At 36.6% G+C, this 16,095-nt stretch overlaps 1 protein-coding gene across 1 annotated transcript in view; it reads left to right on the top strand.

The window, feature by feature from the left end:
* The first annotated feature begins 7,467 nt into the window (after nucleotides 1-7,467).
* Nucleotides 7,468-16,095, top strand: part of LOC110445805 — an 11,719-nt gene continuing 3,091 nt past the window's right edge. The window contains exons 1-5 of the mRNA XM_021490599.1: nucleotides 7,468-7,544; nucleotides 7,968-8,019; nucleotides 11,755-11,929; nucleotides 12,122-12,207; nucleotides 12,432-12,548. Coding sequence (XP_021346274.1) covers nucleotides 11,868-11,929; nucleotides 12,122-12,207; nucleotides 12,432-12,548 — 265 coding nt within the window. The 5' untranslated portion in view covers nucleotides 7,468-7,544; nucleotides 7,968-8,019; nucleotides 11,755-11,867. The remainder of the gene's footprint in view (nucleotides 7,545-7,967; nucleotides 8,020-11,754; nucleotides 11,930-12,121; nucleotides 12,208-12,431; nucleotides 12,549-16,095) is intronic.

Below are 16,095 nucleotides of genomic sequence, written 5' to 3'. Positions count from 1 at the left end.
GCAGGAAACTCCAGGTCATCTGTTAGTGACGTCACGTCAATTAGCGAACGGAGGTCAAAGTCATCTCTCAATAGCGTTCCTGTCGTTAGACAGAGGAACCAATCTGTAAAACATGCCTAGTAATAGAGCTTGATGAATCCGAGGATAGAGATATGGTTTTTCATGTTATTCCATATTGTGTGAATACTTTCTTTTCATTCAAATGAAGCAAGAATCATTTGGCATTAATATTGCATAAGAATCACAACTGATTGTTGTTTAAAGCTAAAATATTATCTATGACGAATGTTGAATTAAAAAAAGAAATGAAAAAAATGCAGTAAATTCTGAAAATTTGTTTATTTTATCTAACTATATTATAATCTTTGTTTGATTCTATGAAAGAAGTTGCATAAAATGAGACTTGTACCATTGAAATTGTTGGACATTCATTTTATGATCTTGAATAAGACTGATCATACATTGTAACACCGTCTCATCCTAGAATTGCGAATGACGTTTGGTGATCTGTAATTCAGATTATCATTATCATGCGGTACTTGTTTATTTGGGAGAGTAGATATTCCTAAGTTAAGCTATATCCGTATATATCATGGCACGGCTGTAATAATAGATATCCGATTATCAATTAATGGTAAATTAACACCGTAATTGTAAATATTATCTTATATTAATTGTCTCCTTATTTAGTAATGCTAGAGTAACGCCGTAATAATTAATATACCCTCATTAATAAATGTAACAGTCACTTTGTAATATCCCCTTATTAATTAATGGCATGCATATGGTAACACATTAATCGCTAATATCCCTGTATTAATTAATGGTACAGTTACGCCGTTATAGTTATTACCCCTTATCAATTATTGGTATAATAACCCTGTGATTATTAATGTCCCTTTATAAATAAATTGTACAGTAACGCAGTTATCATTAATATAACTTTATAAATGAATGATACGGTACATGTAACGGTGCAAATATCTCCTTACTAATGTATTGTACGGTAACCCTGTAAGTGTTTCTACTCACGTATCAATAATTAAACGGAAACCTTGTAATTGTTTAGATTCCCTTATTAATTTATTGTACGGCTAGGCCGTTATTGTTAATATCCTCCGATCAATTAATGGTATGGTAACCCTGTGATTGTTTATGTCCCCCGATCAATTAATGGTATGGTAACCCTGTGATTGTTTATATCCTCCGATCAATTAATGGTATGGTAACCCTGTGATTGTTAGTATCCCCCGATCAATTAATGGTATGGTAACCCTGTGATTGTTAGTATCCCCTTATACATAAATGGTACAGTAACGCAGTTATTATTAATATCACTTTATGAGCTCGTAATTTATCATATATGTAATGTAACGCTGTTACTCTAAATTTTATATTTAAATGGTTTATAATGATGTAAATCTGGTCAATACATTTTATTAATAAACCACGAATGATTATGTCTTCCTTAAAAATGTTCACTGGATTGATAGCATTTCAATATATGTTGGATTATTACGAAATGACATATCTAAATTTCATTGATTTCTATTTAATTTGCTTATACCGGCTTCAAACAAGATGTTTGTGGCTTTGTGATTGCGCAAAAATCAGTACAACAATCATAGTTAAAAGTTGAAGTACCATTCCGGTATAAAGATGACCTTGTGACCGTTACTAATACATAGACGTTATATAAAGTGTCGTAACATTCAATATTGGTATAAATAAAACCATACATGTTAAAAACATTAAAACATATCTCAGTGTTTATAACACATCCAGCATATCACATATATGAATGTTCGCTTTTACAACAGAAAGAAAAAAAAAGAACGATTCACTGTGCCTTTTACAAAATTTGACCAACAATATTATGAAAATTTCTTTTTTACACAACCAAAGAAATTGTCTATGTGACGTGTCGATGACTAGTACGACAAATGACCAGTGATCGAAAGCGTATGCACACAAAGGTGTAACATGTGTCCGAGTTGTCCACAAAATCGATGTCGATTTCGGCTACGCTGTAAGCGTATGTACAATAGTTGTTATATATGTACCGAAATGACTCGATTCAGCTACGATTTGTTTAATACTTGGTTATAGATGTGCGAGAATATTTGAGCCTCCTCGTCTCGATTAAGACTTGGCCCACTGCGGCGTATCCAGCTTCCTTTATCTGCCGCTTGAACAGATTGCTCTCTCTGTCCAAAACTTTGGAGTTATACCAGTCAATCACCTGATTTTTCTGTGTGGCATGGTCTGTGATTGCCGATGTATTTATCTGGGACTCCCACTGCTTCCATTCTGATCTCGTAAATCTTTCCGATGGACCCCAAAACGCCTTTCAGTCTCTCCAATATACGACGCGTCGCAGGTTTTTTCATCCGATTTTATATACGCATTCTGCGACGTTTTCTTTAGGTGTTTTGTCCTTAGGGTGTATATGATATTGCGAACCGTCTTGTGGGGCTTCATGGCTTTTGCTATGCCATGGCCGCGATATACCCGTTATATACGGGATGACCACTTGACCTTTGGTTTTGTTCTTATCCTTTATTGGCCTTTTATTGTGCTTCTCCTGACTTTGTCACTATTTTTGTACCCGTTTTAGGGCCCATTCCAGATATGTACATGTTCTCATTGCCCTAGCGATATGATTCTGCTCTTGTGTTATATATGAGCAAGAATTAAACAAAGCGTATCTGAATCGAGTCATTTCGGTACATATATAACAATTATTGTACATACGCTTACAGCGTAGCCGAAATCGACATCGATTTTGTGGACAACTCGTACACATTTTACACCTTAACGTGCATACGCTTCACTGGTCATTTGTCTGATGAAGGTGACAGTGTACATAAGTCATAGAAACGTCACATAGACAATTATTTTGGTTGTGTAAAAAAGTTTGTTTTTTTATAATCCATACTTGTACCAACCCGTAGAAAATGTTTAGAAACAAAATTGACCAACGATACACTTTAACAGCCTCCTGGATACAGAGAAATCGTCACGTGAGCTGTTCCACACTTTAACAGCCTCCTGGATACAGAGAAATCGTCACGTGAGCTGTTCCACACTTTAACAGCCTCCTGTATGCAGAGAAATCGTCCAGTGTGCTGTTCCACACTTTAACAGCCTCATGGATACAGAGCAATCGTCACGTGAGCTGTTCCACACTTTAACAGCCTCCTGGATACAGAGAAATCGTCCAGTGTGCTGTTTCACACTTTGACAGCCTCCTGGATACAGAGAAATCGTCCAGTGTGCTGTTCCACAATTTAACAGCCTCCTTGATACAGAGAAATCGTCCAGTGTGCTGTTTCACACTTTAACAGCCTCATGGATACAGAGAAATCGTCCAGTGTGCTGTTCCACACTTTGACAGCCTCCTGGATACAGAGAAATCGTCACGTGAGCTGTTCCTCAAATTTACAGCCTCCTGGATACAGAGAAATCGTCCAGTGTGCTGTTCCACACTTTAAAAGCCTCCTGGATACAGATAAATCGTCCAGTGTGCTGTTTAACACTTTAACAGCCTCCTGTATACAGAGAAATCGTCACGTGAGCTGTTCCACAATTTTACAGCCTGCTGGATACCGAGAAGCCGTCCAGTACTGGATTGGGGAAATACGCAATCATTTCTCTAAAATGATATTTTAATTATTGGTAAAATGATCATAATATTTCGTATTTGCTACTTTTTCCAATTGGTCGCTGAAATAGTAGCACAGGAGATCAGTTTTCCACAAATAGTATTCCCCGAGGCAGGCAGCCAAAGGACCTAGGCCCTAAATAATAGTGCCAACTTATTTGTTGGTATTCAAGTTCCGACATAGCTCATGCCTGTGTCGCAAAGAAAAACAAAACAAAGCAAAAACAATTAACAAACAAAGCAAACATTAAAAAATGATTAAATTTGATAATGAAGAATCTTTTCAAAAACTTCAGATAAATATAATGGAACACTTACATGTCTCTCTATCACCCTTCATTCAAAAGATCCCTTTTTCATGAATATTGAACATTCTCTTTCCTTATTCATGAAAAAAACTATTCCGAGAAGCACTTAATTAGAAACCTAGTTTAAAATATACATTGTACTTACATATATTTGACAGATAATTGAGCCAATTTATAATTTTGATTACGGTTTTCAAGGTTACGGCACTAAAAAATTAACCATCATAATCTACTGCCTTGTATCTTGAAAGATGAACGCGAGTCACACACATTCGAGTGTGCCTATTACACGAGGTAATAGATACAGTATGTAAACCACGGACCTACACTGCACAATGACGCTATTTCGACTGTCCCCACGTTAGCTCTACAGCATTCACATACTACTGAGGCATACCTTACGTCAAGGTAAGATGCATTGTTGACGAATTATTTTTTATTTAATGATACGGTAACACTGTAACCAGTAATAATTGATTAATAAAACTGGATCGTTTCGTTTTTTATCCAAACTGGTTTAAGGCATCAGTATTTACAGTGAACGACCTTGTTAAAAACCCTAATAATTTGACTTTTTATTCATTTAACGAATTTCTTCATATTTTTCGAATTAACACAAACTTTCTCGAGTACCAAGGACTAGTCTCATCAGCCAAGCGTTTCCTTAGGAAATATGATTTTCAGATAGAAAGACCATTCCAACCTTTTATACCTCTTCTTTTTGAAATATTCTTCAAGAATAAAAAAGGCTCTAAAGACTTCTATAACAGCATGATTACATCAGCTTCAACACCTACTGGGGTGAGGAAATGGAATGAGGAGTTTGATTTTGATATTGATAAATGGCAGAAAATACTTAAAATTCCATTTACAGTCACAAAAAATTCAAAATTGCAGTGGTTTCAAGTTAGAATTATACACCATATTCTAGTAACAAACACTTTTCTTTTCAAAACAAATTTAAATCCTAGTCCATTATGTAATCTGTGTAATATGGAAAGAGAAACTATAGTTCATTGTTTATGGGAATGTCAAGAAGTGCAGGGACTACTGCAGAGACTTGAAACTCTTTGTGACATTCTTCTTATCCCTGTTTTAATAAACAAAGAATCGTTACTTTTTGGAATATTATCACCACGAGCGAGTACAGTTGATAATGAGATTTTAATTCTTATCAAACACTATATATATAAGACTAGATGTCTTCACAAATCTTTGAGTCTCAATGCACTTATCAATGTCATCAAAGGCCATTTCCGTGTTCAGAACTATGTTAACAATAGTAAAAACAGTTACATAAGAAGGAAATTTGAAATTGATTGGAGAAAATGGAAACCTATCCTGGAATTATAACCTGTCATCCTATAAATATGTATTTTTTCCTGAATCCCAAGCCTTGACTTTGCCATGTTTCTCTTATCCTTTAAATTACATATGTACGTCTGAATAAAGTAAAACCATTTACATGTATGTGTATTATTATGGTCCCTCTCTCTCTCTCTCTCTCTCTCTCTCTCTCTCTCTCTCTCTCTCTCTCTCTCTCTCTACAAGTCTGTCTGTATTGTGTGTGTGAGATGTACAAGTGTGTGTGAGGTGAATGTTTATCAGAATATATGGTGGGATGAGTATTTGTATATGGTTGTCAATATCTATTTTTATATATATAAGAACATATAAATATTAATGGTAGCATGTGACTGATGTATTGATGATTATTGAGGATGCATCTGTTGATGATGATCATGATGATAGATTGATAGATTGATAGAATGATGATGATGATGATGATGATGATAGGATGCTGATGATATATTGATAGACTGATGATGTTGATGATGATGATGATGATGATGATGATGATGATGATGATGATGATGATGATGATGATGATGATGATGATGATAGAATGATGATGATGGATTGATAGAATGATGATGATGGATTTGATGATGATAGATTGATAGAATGAAGATGATGCATTGATAGAATGATGATGTTGATGATGATGATAGGATGATGTTGTTGTTGTTGATGATGATGATGATGATGATGATGATGATGATGATGATGATGATGATGATGATGGATTAATAGAATGTTGTTGATGATGATGATAATGATGATGATGATGATGATGATGATGATGATGATGATGCTAGGATGATGATGATGATGATAGATTGATGATGTTGTTGATGATGATGATGTATTAAGACGATAATGGTGTATTACTATTGATGTTGATTGACAAGGCTGTTGATGATATTCAGTCACGATGAGGATGATGATGATGAAAGATATGACGATGCAAGAGACAAACCATGCAAATGGGAATTGTATGTATGTGGGTGTATGTGTGTTTATGTATTTATGTAATAAAAATGTCTTTAAAAATAAACAAATTATAAAAAAAAACCTGGATCGTAATCATCAGTTTTATACAAATAATACCATTGTACGGTATCGCTGGAAAACAACCTGTACATGTATATACTGTCAACGAAATATTAGTAAACCAAAAGCGCTTTGATCCTTCTTTTATGTTAACTTTTTCAGCCTGGATCTACAATGATANATGATGATGATGATGATGATGATGATGATGATGATGATGCTAGGATGATGATGATGATGATAGATTGATGATGTTGTTGATGATGATGATGTATTAAGACGATAATGGTGTATTACTATTGATGTTGATTGACAAGGCTGATGATGATATTCAGTCACGATGAGGATGATGATGATGAAAGATATGACGATGCAAGAGACAAACCATGCAAATGGGAATTGTATGTATGTGGGTGTATGTGTGTTTATGTATTTATGTAATAAAAATGTCTTTAAAAATAAACAAATTATAAAAAAAAACCTGGATCGTAATCATCAGTTTTATACAAATAATACCATTGTACGGTATCGCTGGAAAACAACCTGTACATGTATATACTGTCAACGAAATATTAGTAAACCAAAAGCGCTTTGATCCTTCTTTTATGTTAACTTTTTCAGCCTGGATCTACAATGATAAAATATGTGTCAAATAAAAATAAATCCTCGGGCATTTACCATATGGCTGTGTTAGGACACTTTCAGTATTGTTTATTTGACATACTGTTGCAGATGTCTCTTCGTATGATATACAACCTGTGCACTGAAAGATGTAGCGCGCACTCTATCTGTGACAGATGTCACGTGACCACGCCATACTAGGTAGCTGACTTAACCACAGCGAGTTTGTCGGGCTTTACTTGATGTTAAAACAGATTAACATAATACAGATAGCATAATGACTGAAGCCCAAAGGCTATATTCTGTCTCTGTCCTAATTACCATCTACGTGTATACATTTCTCTTGATTAATGCCCACGGCCGTACAGTGCACGCGACAGGTGGTCCAGGAGCTGATTGGCGAGGCTATAAATACCGACAATTTAATTTGTGCATTATTTTATATTGTAGCACGAGCTTGAAAAATGGTAAGGACAATTTTTTCCTTGATCTGGCCACGGTTTATTCTACGCGTTAGAACAACTTTTTATATCATCTGGCCGCTGTTGACACTACGCGTAAAGACAACTTTATATTTAGTCATTTTTTATTCATTTGTTTGGTCTCTATTACATCTAAGCTTTCACAGTGAAACAGTTGTTAACCGAATCAAGGGAATGATAGCACATGCTGTAATATTAAAATCTAAGTATCAGTATTATAAAACCATGTATCCCGAGTTTTCTACACGAGATGGTCCGAGTCCCTAGGTCAGCGTTGCACTGTATTAGTGGTAGATGCAATAACATTTTCTTGGTTTTAAAGACTTACCAGTTGGATTTCTACACGTGCAAAATGTGGATAAAATAACGCTTTTGAAAGAATATTGGTATGTTGGCTAAAGTTTATATCAAAGGTATTGACATATCAGCAAACAGGTTTAACAATAACAGTACGTACTCTTCAAGTAGTAATTAATGAATGCTTTGTATCTATTGTAGCATGTTGGGGTGCTGATCACCGTCCTTTTCTACTCAGCCGGATATACAAGTGGTAAGTTTGTACTCGGCTAGGTACATGGACATTATATATTGGACAGGACACGTAAGTGGAAATTTATGTTTACATTGGCCAGGGTACGTGGTATGCTTATATTGGCTAGAGTCCATACATATGGTACGTCTATATTGGCCAGGGAACATACGAGGTACGTTAACATTGGCCAGGGAACATACGAGGTACGTTAACATTGGCCAGGGTACATACGTGGTACGTTAACATTGGCCAGGGTACATACGTGGTACGTTAACATTGGCCAGGGTACATACGTGGTACGTTAACATTGGCCAGGGTACATACGTGGTACGTTAACATTGGCCAGGGTACATACGTGGTACGTTAACATTGGCCAGGGTACATACGTGGTACGTTAACATTGGCCAGGGTACATACGTGGTACGTTAACATTGGCCAGGGTACATACGTGGTACGTTAACATTGGCCAGGGTACATACGTGGTACGTTAACATTGGCCAGGGTACATACGTGGTACGTTAACATTGGCCAGGGTACATACGTGGTACGTTAACATTGACCAGGGTACATACGTGGTACGTTAACATTGACCAGGGTACATACGTGGTACGTTCATACATATGTATTGACCAGGGTACATACGTGGTATGTTTATATTGACCAGGGTACATATGTGGTATGTTTATATTAGCCAGAGCACATACGTGGTATGTTTATATTGACCAGGGTACATACGTGGTATGTTTATATTGACCAGGGTACATACGTGGGACGTTTATACATATGTATTGACCAGGGTACATACGTGGTATGTTTATATTGGCCAGGGTACATATGTGGTATGTTTATATTGACCAGGGTACATACGTGGTATGTTTATATTGACCAGGGTACATACGTGGTACGTTTATACATATGTATTGACCAGGGTACATATGTGGTATGTTTATATTGACCAGGGTACATACGTGGTATGTTTATATTGACCAGGGTACATACGTGGTACGTTTATACATATGTATTGACCAGGGTACATATGTGGTATGTTTATATTGACCAGGGTACATACGTGGTATGTTTATATTGACCAGGGTACATACGTGGTATGTTTATATTGACCAGGGTACATACGTGGTACGTTTATACATATGTATTGACCAGGGTACATATGTGGTATGTTTATATTGACCAGGGTACATACGTGGTATGTTTATATTGACCAGGGTACATACGTGGTATGTTTATATTGACCAGGGTACATACGTGGTACGTTTATACATATGTATTGACCAGGGTACATATGTGGTATGTTTATATTGACCAGGGTACATACGTGGTATGTTTATATTGACCAGGGTACATACGTGGTACGTTTATACATATGTATTGACCAGGGTACATATGTGGTATGTTTATATTGACCAGGGTACATACGTGGTATGTTTATATTGACCAGGGTACATACGTGGTACGTTTATATTGACCAGGGTACATACGTGGTACGTTTATACATATGTATTGACCAGGGTACATATGTGGTATGTTTATATTGACCAGGGTACATACGTGGTATGTTTATATTGACCAGGGTACATACGTGGTACGTTTATATTGACCAGGGTACATACGTGGTACGTTTATACATATGTATTGACCAGGGTACATATGTGGTATGTTTATATTGACCAGGGTACATACGTGGTATGTTTATATTGACCAGGGTACATACGTGGTACGTTTATATTGACCAGGGTACATACGTGGTACGTTTATACATATGTATTGACCAGGGTACATATGTGGTATGTTTATATTGACCAGGGTACATACGTGGTATGTTTATATTGACCAGGGTACATACGTGGTACGTTTATATTGACCAGGGTACATACGTGGTACGTTTATACATATGTATTGACCAGGGTACATATGTGGTATGTTTATATTGACCAGGGTACATACGTGGTATGTTTATATTGACCAGGGTACATACGTGGTACGTTTATATTGACCAGGGTACATACGTGGTACGTTTATACATATGTATTGACCAGGGTACATATGTGGTATGTTTATATTGACCAGGGTACATACGTGGTATGTTTATATTGACCAGGGTACATACGTGGTACGTTTATATTGACCAGGGTACATACGTGGTACGTTTATACATATGTATTGACCAGGGTACATATGTGGTATGTTTATATTGACCAGGGTACATACGTGGTATGTTTATATTGACCAGGGTACATACGTGGTATGTTTATATTGACCAGGGTACATACGTGGTACGTTTATACATATGTATTGACCAGGGTACATATGTGGTATGTTTATATTGACCAGGGTACATACGTGGTATGTTTATATTGACCAGGGTACATACGTGGTATGTTTATATTGACCAGGGTACATACGTGGTACGTTTATACATATGTATTGACCAGGGTACATATGTGGTATGTTTATATTGACCAGGGTACATACGTGGTATGTTTATATTGACCAGGGTACATACGTGGTATGTTTATATTGACCAGGGTACATACGTGGTACGTTTATACATATGTATTGACCAGGGTACATATGTGGTATGTTTATATTGACCAGGGTACATACGTGGTATGTTTATATTGACCAGGGTACATACGTGGTACGTTTATATTGACCAGGGTACATACGTGGTACGTTTATACATATGTATTGACCAGGGTACATATGTGGTATGTTTATATTGACCAGGGTACATACGTGGTATGTTTATATTGACCAGGGTACATACGTGGTACGTTTATATTGGCCAGGGTACATACGTGGTACGTTTAAATTGGCCAGGGTACATACGTGGTACGTTTATATTGTCCAAGGTACATACACGTACGTGGTATGTTTATATTGGCCAGGGTACATACGTGGTACGTTTAAATTGACCAGGGCACATACGTGGTACGTTTAAATTGGCCAGAGCACATACGTGGTACGTTTATCTTGGCCAGGGTACATACGTGGTATTTTTATATTGACCAGTGTACATACGTGGTACGTTTATATTGTCCAAGGTACATAAATATTGGCCAGGGTACATACGTGGTATTTTTATAATGACCAGGGTACATACGTGGTATGTTTTATTGGCCAGGGTACGTACGTGGTACGTTTAAATTGGCCAGGGTACATACGTGGTACGTTTAAATTGACCAGAGCACATACGTGGTACGTTTATATTGGCCAGGGTACATACGTGGTATTTTTATATTGACCAGGGTACATACGTGGTATGTTTATATTGGCCAGGGTACATACGTGGTATGATTATATTAGCCAGGGTACATACGTTGTAAGTTTATATTGGCCAGGGTACATACGTGGTACGTTTTTATTAGCCAGGGTACAAACGTGGTAAGTTTATATTAGCCAGGGTACATACGTTGTAAGTTTATATTAACCAGAGTACATACGTGGTACTTTAATTATGGCCTGGGTACATGCGTCGTATGTTTGTCGAAACTGCTAGTAGTTTACTTATATACCTATCTATTTTGTGTATGGAGACGTGTTTTTATTCAAATAAATGAACACGTTTTTGTTTTTATAGTACTTGGGTAAACAGTTGTACATTTATATTGTTAATATCTACAACTTTGCTTAATCAAATTACTTTTCTAGATTAGTACAAGTATATTTGTTTTTTACCTGTGAGATGTTGAGATTATCATCACGGTCTATTTAGTCATGATTCCCTTTTCACAGCTAAATGCACCATCCCGCGTTATCTCCGAGGTAAACACCAGTTAGTAGACAACCGCTTTGAAAGAATACCGGGAGAGGAACTGACTATACGAACACACGATGTCGAGATCGTAATGGGAGGGAAAACACAACAATTAGACTGTATAGAAAGTCGGTACTCGGACATACTTCTTAGGTGAGTCCTCTTTTTCACCGACGCTGAATGGTGTACCCAAACAAACGTTCTATACAACAAATTCCCTTGGTGTAACTATTACATCTTTTAAGATTGATTAGACAAAAAACTTTTCATAACTTATCTTCTTCTGAATATAGCTTATTAAAAATACTTATATTTTATGCCTACGACGAAATTCCTATTTTCCAGAACAACTGACCAGACCGGTATTCTTTGTCTCCAGTTGCCCCAGATAATGGACGTGCCAGCAGAGTTTAACATCAGGCGGCGAAACGGTAGATTGATCTAAATAGCAATAGATAGAACGATACACATATTTGTTACATAATTACACCCATCGCCTTATTACTAAATCAAAATGTTTTACGAAGAGAATTATTGTTATTAAGTCCGAGTGTTTTGCACATGATGATAAACTTTGTTTTCTTTGCTAAATAACGATGTTTTATATAATGTTATTGATGCGATTGTTAATTACATCTTCTGACAATATTTCAAGTTGAGGCTCCGAATGGCGGGTTATTTACGCCGTCTTCCTTCCCTAGTGACGTCATGCCAACTATTGAGAATCAGTGCACTGTCTACATCAACTCAGATGTCTATACCTCCAGAGCCAGTAAGTATGTATTAATGCCCCTCCTCAGATGTGTAAACATCCAGAGCCAGTAAGTATAGGGTTATCCCTTGTTTGGTTATGTCCCCTCCTCCTCCTCAGATGTGTATGCATCCAGAGCCAGTAAGTATAGGGTTATCCCTTGTTTGGTTATGTCCCCTCCTCCTCAGCAGATGTGTATACATCCAGAGCCAGTAATTATAGGGTTATCACTTGTTTGGTTATGTCCCTTTCTCCTGAGATGTGTATACATCCAGAGCCAGTAAGTATAAGGTTATCACTTGTTTGGTTATGTCCCCTCCTCCTCCTCAGATGTGTATACATCCAGAGCCAGTAAGTATAGGGCTATCACTTGTTTGGTTATGTCCCCTCCTCCTCATCAGATGTGTATACATCCAGAACCAGTAAGTATAAGGTTATCACTTGTTTGGTTTTGTCCCCTCCTCCTCCTCCTCAGATGTGTATACATCCGGAGCCAGTAAGAATTGGGTTATCACTTGTTTGGGTATGTCCCCTCCTCCTCATCAGATGTGTATACATCCAGAGCCAGTAATTATAGGGTTATCACTTGTTTGGTTATGTCCCTCCTCCTCATCAGATGTGTATACATCCATAGCCAGTAAGTATAGGGTTATCACTTGTTTGGTTATGTCCCTTTCTCCCCAGATGTGTATACATCCAGAGTCAGTAAGTTTTGGGTTATCACTTGTTTGGTCAGTCCCTTCCTCCTCAGATGTGTATGCACCCAGATTGTAACTATAGAATTAGCTACCTTAGGGTTATTTCCCTTGGTCCTTGTATGTCATAATATCTGAAAACTAGTGAGTATTTGGTTATCACTCTGTGGGTTATCTCCATTTCCCCTCATATGTCTTTATATCAGATATAGTAATAAGGGTGATTGGGATTATCTGCCTTCCTCCTAGGATGTCTTTATATGAGATATAGTAATTAGGGTAATATGCGTTATCTCCCTTCCCTTATTCCTCAGATGTCTTTATATGAGATATAGTAATTAGGGTGATATGGGTTATCTCCCTTCCCTTCCTCCCCAGCTGTCTTTATATCAGATATAGTAATTAGGTTGACAAGGGTTATTTGCCTTCCCTCCCTCCTCAGATGTCTTTATATCAGATAAAGCAATGAGGGTGATTGGATTATCTGCCTTCCACCTAAGATGTCTTTATATCAGATATAGTAATTAGGGTGATATGGGTTATCTTCCTTCCCCTCCTCTCAAGATGTCTTGATATCAGATATAGTAATTAGGATGATATGGGTTATATCCCTTCCATTCCTCCTCAGATGTCTTTATATCAGATATAATTATAAGGGTGATATGGGTTATCTCCCTTCCCTTCCTCCCCAGATGTCTTTATATCAGATATAGTAATTAGGGTGATATGGGTTATCTTCCTTCCCCTCCTCTCAAGATGTCTTGATATCAGATATAGTAATTAGGATGATATGGGTTATATCCCTTCCATTCCTCCTCAGATGTCTTTATATCAGATATAATTATAAGGGTGATATGAGTTATCTCCCTTCCCTTCCTCCCCAGATGTCTTTATATCAGATATAGTAACTAGGGTTATATGGATTATCTCCCTTCCCTTCCTCCTCAGATGTCTTTATATCAGATATAGTAATTAGGGTGATATGGGTTATCTCCCTTCCCTTCCTTCTGAGATGTCTTTATATAAGATATAGTAATTGGGGTGATATGGATTATCTCCCTTCCCTTCCTCCTTAGATGTCTTTATATCAGATATAGTAATTAGGATGACATGGGTTATCTCCCTCCCTTCCTTCTCATATGTCTTTATATCACATATAGAAATTAGGATGATATGGGTTATCTCCCTTCCCTTCCTTCTCAGATGTCTTTATATCAGATATAGTGCATATTGATTTTGTAAAACATCAAAAGAATTGGACAACAGCTTTAAAGCTTATATAAGTCCTCTCCGATGGTGGTATATGGACAAAAATGAAAAGACACAGTTTATTGCCAATATTTAAGTATGTTTTAACATGCGAAACAGGTGTCAAAATTGAAAAAAAAAGATATTTTAAATTAATGTTCAATTAGCTATATAGATTAACTGATGTTTTTTTTTTTTACTTTTTTGGATTATCAGCGTATATACCACGTGTAGCGTATTGTTCAATGTTATCTATCTTATTTAGCCTAAAATAGTGATATGTCTTGCTATTGCTTACACATTATAATTTACATGTATATAGTGTAAGTCGGATACGAATTTGCTAATTTCTACTAACTACATAACTTTAAAATATTGTCTTTAGCTTCATTGTCCATCATAAACTTAGTGAAAAATACAACACATATATATTTTAATAATTCATTCTTGATTTAATAATATAAAAAGGGGTGTGTGTGGGGAAGGGGGTTAACTTCCATGTCTGTATAATGATACTGTACTTCATAGATATTTTCTGTAATATGCTTTGTCAACATACATGTAATTTTGATAGGATTTAATAGGATACATGATGGACGAAGGCAATTACTTGCCGCTATATGTAAAAAATCAATCTCGCTTTTAAATCTAGCTAGCTAAGTTTTTCCCAATGATTATCCAAACTAATTCCAAAGTCCCTAATCGTTGTAGCCTGTATGAACGCCTCAGAAAGACTTTTCCACATATCAACAGTTCTGTAACCAAATAAATGTCTTCTAATATATCATATACNAGTTTTTTTTTTTTTTTTTTTTTTGTGTTCACCCACTTGATCTGGATGTTAACTATTGATCAAAGATGTCTTTAACCTTGTATGGGTAACATCAACCATATATTTACAAGTATATAATATATTATACAAGTGTAAAGGCCATGTGTTACGTTCAGGTTTTCAACGGAATATTGAACAAGTTCCGTAGATTATATTTATCACAGTTTAAGCTAATATAGGGTTATCTTCCTTTGGGCTATCTCCCTTCCTCCTCAGATGTCTCTATATTTATATTCAGATATACGGTTATCTCCCTTCCAACTCAGATATTTCTCATTGGACAGGTATTGTGTTGGTATGTATAGCATAAGCTCTTTTCATGACACAGGGACATTTTTTCAGTTAATGTTTTCAAAGAGAAAATAAGTTATTTCAGAATTCAGGGCAAAGGAAACAATTCGTAGATTTAATGTAAGGACAAACGTCAATACCGTGTAATTGCTTACTGTACAAGTGCATGTTAGAACATGAAGACATAGAAAATTCATTTGGAGGTAAACGTAATATTAATTAACGAGGTCATAAGAAAATGAATAAAAAAGTATGCTGTGCAGCTAACTAAGCTAGTTCTATGTCGGAGACTAACTGTTCGGTCCCCTAAGCTGTGAAGCTTTACTAAGTCGTGGACTGTGTCGGGGACTAACTGTTCGGTCCCCTAAGCTGTGAAGCTTACTAAGTCGTGGACTGTATCAGGGACTAACTGTTCGGTCCCCTAAGCTGTGAAGCTTACTAAGTCATGGACTGTATCGGGGACTAACTGTTCGGTCCCCTAAGCTGTGAAGCTTACTAAGTC

This window comes from Mizuhopecten yessoensis, unplaced genomic scaffold, assembly GCF_002113885.1.
Source record: "Mizuhopecten yessoensis strain PY_sf001 unplaced genomic scaffold, ASM211388v2 scaffold2369, whole genome shotgun sequence".
In the NCBI taxonomy this organism is placed as follows: domain Eukaryota; kingdom Metazoa; phylum Mollusca; class Bivalvia; order Pectinida; family Pectinidae; genus Mizuhopecten; species Mizuhopecten yessoensis.
This window is presented reverse-complemented; position numbering and strand designations above follow the sequence as displayed.